Source organism: Chiloscyllium plagiosum, chromosome 11, assembly GCF_004010195.1.
Source record: "Chiloscyllium plagiosum isolate BGI_BamShark_2017 chromosome 11, ASM401019v2, whole genome shotgun sequence".
Taxonomy (NCBI): Eukaryota; Metazoa; Chordata; class Chondrichthyes; order Orectolobiformes; family Hemiscylliidae; genus Chiloscyllium; species Chiloscyllium plagiosum.
Genome location: NC_057720.1, coordinates 42,360,708 through 42,368,208, shown reverse-complemented (window position 1 = coordinate 42,368,208; position 7,501 = coordinate 42,360,708). Strand labels below are relative to the sequence as shown.

The 7,501-nt window shown below is 43.1% G+C and overlaps 1 protein-coding gene across 4 annotated transcripts in view; it reads left to right on the top strand.

Moving 5' to 3' along the window:
• Positions 1 to 7,501, top strand: part of osbpl9 (oxysterol binding protein-like 9) — a 172,236-nt gene that overhangs the window by 71,751 nt on the left and 92,984 nt on the right. For all 4 annotated transcript variants that reach the window (XM_043699210.1, XM_043699208.1, XM_043699206.1 and 1 more), the window contains one exon: positions 6,528 to 6,623. Coding sequence is in view for 2 of the 4 variants with exons in the window: in XM_043699206.1 (XP_043555141.1) it covers positions 6,528 to 6,623 (96 nt within the window). In the remaining 2 variants the exon portion in view is untranslated. The remainder of the gene's footprint in view (positions 1 to 6,527; positions 6,624 to 7,501) is intronic.

The window sequence follows — 7,501 nt, the reverse complement described above, 5'->3', positions numbered from 1 at the left end:
TTTCTACCTCCTGCCCAAAATCCACAAACCTGACTGCCCCGGCCGACCCATTGTCTCAGCCTGCTCCTGCCCCACCGAACTCATCTCTGCATACCTCGACACTGTCATGTCCCCCTTAGTCCAAGAACTCCCCACCTACATTTGGGACACCACCCACGCCCTCCACTTCTTCCATGATTTTCGCTTCCCCGGTCCCCAACGCCTTATCTTCACCATGGACATCCAGTCCCTGTACACCTCCATTCTCCCATCACGAAGGACTCAAAGCCCTTCGCTTCTTCCTTTCCCGCCGTACCAACCAGTACCCTTCCACTGACACCCTCCTCAACTGACTGAACTGGTCCTCACTCTGAACAACTTCTCTTTCCAATCCTCCGACTTCCTCCAAACCAAAGGAGTAACCAAAGGAGGCCCCAGCTATGCCTCTTCATAGGATATGTGGAACAGTCCATCTTCCGCAGCTACACTGGCACCACCCCCACCTTTTCCTCCGCTACATCGATGACTGTATCGGCGCTGCCTCGTGCTCCCACAAGGAGGTTGAACAGTTCATCCACTTTACCAACACCTTTCACCCGACCTCAAATTTACTTGGACCGTCTCAGACTCCTCCCTCCACTTCCTAGACCCCTCCATTTCTATCTCGGGTGACCGAATCAACACGGACATTTACTACAAAAAGACCGACTCCCACAGCTACCTAGAGTACACCTCCTCCCACCCTGCCCCCTGTAAAAACACCATGCCATGTTCCCAATTCCTTCGTCTCCGCCGCATCTGCTCCCAGGAGGACCAGTTCCAATACAGTACAACCCAGATGGCCTCCTTCTTCAAAGACCGCAATTTCCCTCCAGACGTGATTGACGATGCTCTCCACCGCATCTCCTCCACTTCCCGCTCCTCCACTCTTGAGCCCTGCCCCTCCAATCGCCACCAGGACAGAACCCCACTGGTCCTCACCTACCACCCCACCAACCTCCATATACATCGTATCATCCGTCATCATTTCCGTCACCTCCAAACGGACCCCACCACAAGGGATATATTTCCCTCCCCTCCCCTATCAGCGTTCCGAAAAGACCACTCCCTCCGTGACTCCCTCGTCAGGTCCACACCCCCCACCAATGCAATCTCCACTCCCGGCACCTTCCCCTGCAACTGCAAGAAATGCAAAACTTGCGCCCACACCTCCCCCCTTACTTCCCTCAAAGACCCCTAGGGATTCTTCTATATCCCGCCACAAATTCACCTGCACCTCCACACACATCATGTACTGCATCCGCTACACCCGATGTGGCCTCCTCTATATTGGGGAGACAAGCCGCCTACTTGCGGAACGTTTCAGAGAACACCTCTGGGACACCCGGACCAACCAACCCAACCACCCCATGGCTCAACACTTCAACTCCCCCTCCCACTCCACCAAGGACATGCAGGTCCTTGGACTCCTCCATCGCCAGATCACAGCAACACGACGGCTGGAGTAAGAGCACCTCATCTTCCGCCTGGGAACCCTCCAACCACAAGGGATGAACTCCGATTTCTCCAGTTTCCTCATTTCCCCTCCCCCCCCACCTTGTCTCAGTCCCAACCCTCGAACTCAGCACCACCTTCCTAACCTGCACTCTTCTTCCTGACCTCTCCGCCTCCACCCCTACTCCGGCCTATCACCCTCACCTTAACCTCCTTCCACCTATCGCATTTCCAACGCCCCTCCTCCCTACCTTTTATCTTAGCCTGCTTGGCACGCTCTCCTCATTCCTGAAGAAGGGCTCATGCCCGAAATGTCGATTCTCCTGCTCTTTGGATGCTGCTTGACCTGCGCTTTTCCAGCAACACATTTGGAGCTCTGATTTCTAGCATCTGTAGTCCTCACTTTCTCCGAGACATCATCACCTACCCAAGGGTATTACTGCATCTGCCTTGTCAACAATGAAACTTCTACCAAGGCAGCCATCAAAACTAGGTTCTTCTTAATCACTGTGGATCAGTAGCTCTCTGCTCTGCACAACTACTCAACTTGAGCACATGGGAGCCAAAGATAATTGGTTTTACCCATTGAACCTAATTTTTGTTTAACTATGATCATTCATTACATTATCAAGTAACTAATGTGAATTTTTCTCTAAGGTTAGAGAGACTTGGAATATTAAAAGAATGTTGGAAAAGATATATGAGAAAAAGTGCTCAACATAATAAAAAGATTTCATGTTGAAATTTTAGAAAATATGGTTCTGCTATTGAGTGATTTCATAAATAGATAATATAAAGTTAAAATCATAAAGCATGATGGGATGTATTCAGATGGTTTTAATGTGACCAGTTGGAATATTTATGACCTACTGTAAAGACTGGTGTCGATCATATCCATAAAAGATTTTAAAAGCGGGTAGATAACATTTCAAAATAAAATTTTTAAGTAGTTTAGGAAAATAAATGAAATCCTGTTGTTCTTTCACTGAGCCAATACAGCAATGATTGACTGATCAGCCTCGGTACTTTTAAAATTTGTACTTTTACACAGAGTCTAGATTACTTCTTCCTGCTGCTCATATTGTCAGTGTGATCTAAACAGTAGATGGCTTCATTGATATAATATCAGGATGTCATTTAAAGTTGTGTCCATTCTAAAATTTATTCCTCAACTGACACTTTAACAGATTACCTGATCATTATCATCTTGCTGTGTTGAATCCTGTATGAAGTTTGGTTCCCAGGATTCCCTGTTTGATGCAACAATATTACTTCATATATACTCGATTGGTTTTCAGGTATTTAGGGGATATTGTGAGGTTGTGAAAAATACTACACTACAGATTGGGAATCCTTTACCAAAAGCCTTGGGACCAACTGTTTTTCAAATGAAGGATATTTTTGATTTTCAGATACACTTACAATATCATTTTAGATCTTTTAGTAATATTGTATGACCAAAACCAAGATATTAATTAAACTCTTTATGTCATTGTATCCTAGTCTGTTCAGGAGTAGGTTAACACTATCTATCAAAAACCTGCATCCTTTGATATTCTTCCTCACTATCCACAACTCCACCAATTTTCTTGTCATCTGCAAATGTACTAAGCAGATCACCGACATTCTCTTCCAAATCACTTATGTACATTAGAAACGACAAAGCTCCCACCACTGAACCTTCCAGAACACCACTGATCTCAGACCTCCAGTCAAAAGAACACCACTCCACAACTACCCTCTGTCTTCTGTGGCCAAGCCAGTTTGTATCCAACTTGCCAATTAACCATGGATTGCATGCAATTTGATCTTCTGGACAAGCCTACCATGAGGTGTCTTGTTGAGTCTTTTAGTGAAGTCTATGTAGATAACATCTATCGCCGTATCCTCATCAAACAGCTTTATCATTTCCTCAAAAAACTCAATGAAGTTTGTGAGACAAGACCTCCACTGCATAAAGCCATGCTGACTTCCTAATGAGTCCATTCTTCTCCAAATGCAGGTAAATCCTGTCCCTAAAGATCTTTTCCAATAATTAACCTGAACGTGAGACTCACCAGCCTATAATTTCCTGAGTTATCCTTGTTGAGCAAAGGAACAACATCGACAGTTCTCCAGTTTCCTGAGACCTCTCCTGTGGCTAAAGATGATGTAAAGCTCTCTGTCAAGGCCTCCACAATCTCCTCCAAGACACCCAACATCAACATCACCTTTTAAATAGTGGCATGCTTTAGAATACCAACAAAAACTCCATGCTCAACTTACCATCATCCATTGTCTTTCTCCTTGGTGAATACCAATGCAAAGTATTCATTAAGGACCTCACCTATGTCCTCTGGCTCTGCATAAATTCTCTCCTTTGTCCTTGAGTGGACCGACCCTTTCACTAGTTGCCCTTTTGCTCCTAATATCAGCATGACGTGTGTTGCAATTCTCCTTAATCCTATTTGCCGAGGACATTTCATGGCCCCTATTAGTACTCCTAATTTCTTTTTTAAGTTCTTTCCTGCTTCCTTTATACTGTTCAAGTGCGTTATTTGGTTTTGTTACCTCAATCTTACATGCATTTCCTTTATATTTTTGACTAAACTTTCAGTATCTCTTGTCATTCACGGTTCTCAAATCTTGCAATCCTTATCTTTTCGACCTCAGAAATATGCTGTTCCTGAACTCTGGTCAACTGGCTTTTAAAAGGCTCCCACATCAGATATGGAATTACCTTCAAACAGTTGCCCTCATCCAATTTTTCCAGTTCCTGTTGTGAATTAGCCTTGCCCCAATTTAACACTTTTCACTCAACGATGAGTCTTATCCATTTCCATAACTATGTTAAAACTTATGGAATTACGATCATGTTCCCAAACTGCTGCCAGGCTGAAACTTTGATCACCTAGCCCGGCTCTTTGCTCAATACAAGGCTACTGTGACCCCATCCCTAATTAGACTATCTACATCTTGATTCAAGAATCTCTCCTGGATGTATCTAAACTGGCCCCGTCTATTTTTCCTACTAGACTTAGTTGATTAACCTCTGTTCATGCTAACCTACTGCTCCAGTTTAAATCTTCCCGAATTGGATGGCTAACCTCTCTGCATGGATATTAGTGCCCCTCCATTTTAAGTGCAACTTATCCTTCTTGTACAGGACTCACCTGCCTTGAAAGAGACCCCACGGATCCAGACACTTGAATCCCTCCCTCCCTCCTACACCAGCTGTTCAGCTATGCATTCAACTATGTTATCTCCCTATTTCTGGCCTCATAGCCAATGGCACAGGGAGTAATCCCAAGACTATAACCTGAGAGATCCTACTTCTCAATTTTCTACCTTACTAGGGCTTCACTACACCAGGGACCTGCATTCAGTTCTAACCTTGGGTCACTGCGGAATTTGCACATTCTCCGTGTCTGTGGGGGTTTCCTCTGGGTGCTCCGATTTCTGTCCACAGTCCAAAGATGTGCAGGTTAGGTGGTATGGTCACGCTAAATCCAGGTTTATGGGGATAGGGCTGGTGGGTCTAGATGGAATGCTCTTTGGAGGGTTGGTGCAGACTCAGTGGGCCAAATGGCCTCTATCTGCACTATAGGGATTCTATTATTCTAACTTCGTAAATTCCCTTTGCAGGACCTGATTTTTCTTTCTGTCTATATTGTTCGTATTGACATGGATTGTGACTTTGGGTTGCTCTCCCTCCCCCAACAGAAATCTTGTTCATGCTCAGAGACGTCCTTGGCCCTTGCACCAGGAGGGCATCCTGGAGCTTTGCTTGTGACCACAGAAATACCTATCTGTGCCTCTGCATACAGTGACCCCTATCACTACCACACACCAATATTTCAACTATCCCTGATGTACAGTAGTGCCATTTAAGGCTCATGCCCGAAACGTTGATTCTCGTAATTTGAACTTATCCAGTTTGGCAGAAAGAATAATAAAGAAACGTATTGTTTAGATTACCAAGCTCTGTTGTAACAGGGGATCTGGGTATCCTAATGTGTGAATGACAAGAGGTTAGTTTGCAAGTACAACAAATGATGAGGAAGATAAGTGGAATGTTACCATTTATTTCAAGGATAATGGAATATAGAAGTACTGTATGATAGTTTTGATACAGTTGTAAAGGCATTGGTGAGAACACGTCTTGAGTACTGTGTACAGTCTTGGCTTCCTTATTCAAAAAGGATAAAATGGAATTAAAAGTGATTCAGAGAAGGTTCACAACTGATAGCAGGGAAAGGAAGGGTTATCTTATCTTAAGATAAAGGTTATCTTATCCAAGGCTGGTGTCCTTGGATTTTAGAACCATGAGAGATTAACTTCTTGAGAGCCAGAAGATCCTGAGGGGACTCTTCAGTGTGGTTGCTGAAAGGATGTTTCTGTCCCTCTTCAGACAGATGAGAATTTTTTTTTTCTCAGAGGGCCTCAATGCTGTGGACCTTTGTCTCCAGAGAATGGTCTTAAATATGGAAATTGATTATTTTTAAGGCTAATCAAAGAGTATAGGAGTAGGCAGAGAGTGGAGTTGAAATATTGCTCATAGCCACCATGGTCTTACCAAATGGCCATGTAATATTAGTACCCTGACAACCCTACTACTGCTCATATTTCATATTTTCTAGGAATAGTGCCTCAAATTTCAACTGAGCATTTTACAGCTTTCTGAACTCAGTTGAGCTCAGTGGTTTTAGATCAAAACTTCTGCCAGATTTTTTTTTCTCATGTTTCTTTGCCTATAGGCTTTCTTCCCCAGTCGCTTCTCTTTTCCTTTACGTTGCATTCAGATCTGTTTCTGAATTGTCCCATTTAATACTACTGTTTTCACTCCACAGATGCTTCCAGACCTACTGAGTTTTTGCAGCACTTTCTGAATTTTAGATTCTAGAATCCACAGTATTTTGCTTGAGCAGTTGTATTTTCCTTTGTCTGCTTGAACATCTTGTGTATATGAGTTTGATGTGCTCATTGTTGGAGAATTGATATTTCAGACCATTTATTTGAATATTTCCTGGTAGCTGTCACACAAGTCTCATACTTCAACTATTTTATCTTTACAGGGTGTCGAAGCAGGATTTGTTCCAAGTGTTCAAGATTTTGACAAAAAACTTGCTGAAGCTGATGCCTATTTACAGATCTTAATTGATCAACTGAAGGTAATTGAATCTAATTTATCCCCCAACCTTTGGTAGGTTGGGTCAGTTGACGAAAAGTTCACTTGATACTGTATATTAACTGCTTAACTGTTATCAGCCTTTAATCATAATGGAGCCATCAAATTGCACATCAATAATTGGAAATCTGCCATAAGTTTCCTGTCAAATTTGTGATACCTAACCCCAGAAATAAATAAAAGAAATAAATACAAAATATCCAACCTCATTGTTTGCTATTGAGCTTTGCTGTGATTGTTTCACTACTCTTTCTACCATACTGTTGAACCCAGCATTTGAAAGGACCTTATAGTTTGTGATTTTGTTCTGCTGTTGAAATCTTGTGGTGGACCTCAGTACATCAGAACTTTGTAGCACCTGTAGCTGACCCAAGATTCTGTGCAACAAACTGATAGTGAAGACAATAGGATTTGATGCTAGTCTTGATGCTAGTCCCGGGGTACTGAAGGAGGTGGCTCGAGAAATCGTGGATGTGTTGGTGATCATTTTCCAGAGTTCGATAGATTCGGGATCAGTTCCTTCAGATTGGAGGGTGGCTAATGTTGTACCACTTTTTCCGAAAGGTGGGAGAGAGAAAGCAGGAAATTATAGACCAGTTAGTCTGACCTCCGTGGTGGGAAAGATGCTGGAGTCTATTATAAAGGATGAAATTATGACATATCTGGATAGTAGTAACAGGATAGGTCAGAGTCATCATGGATTTATGAAGGGGAAATCATGCTTGACTAATCTTCTGGAATTTTTAGAGGATGTAACTCTGGAGATGGACGAGGGAGATCCAATAGATGTAGTGTACCTGGACTTTCAGAAAGCTTTTGATAAAGTCCCACATAGGAGGTTAGTGAGCAAAATTAGGGCGC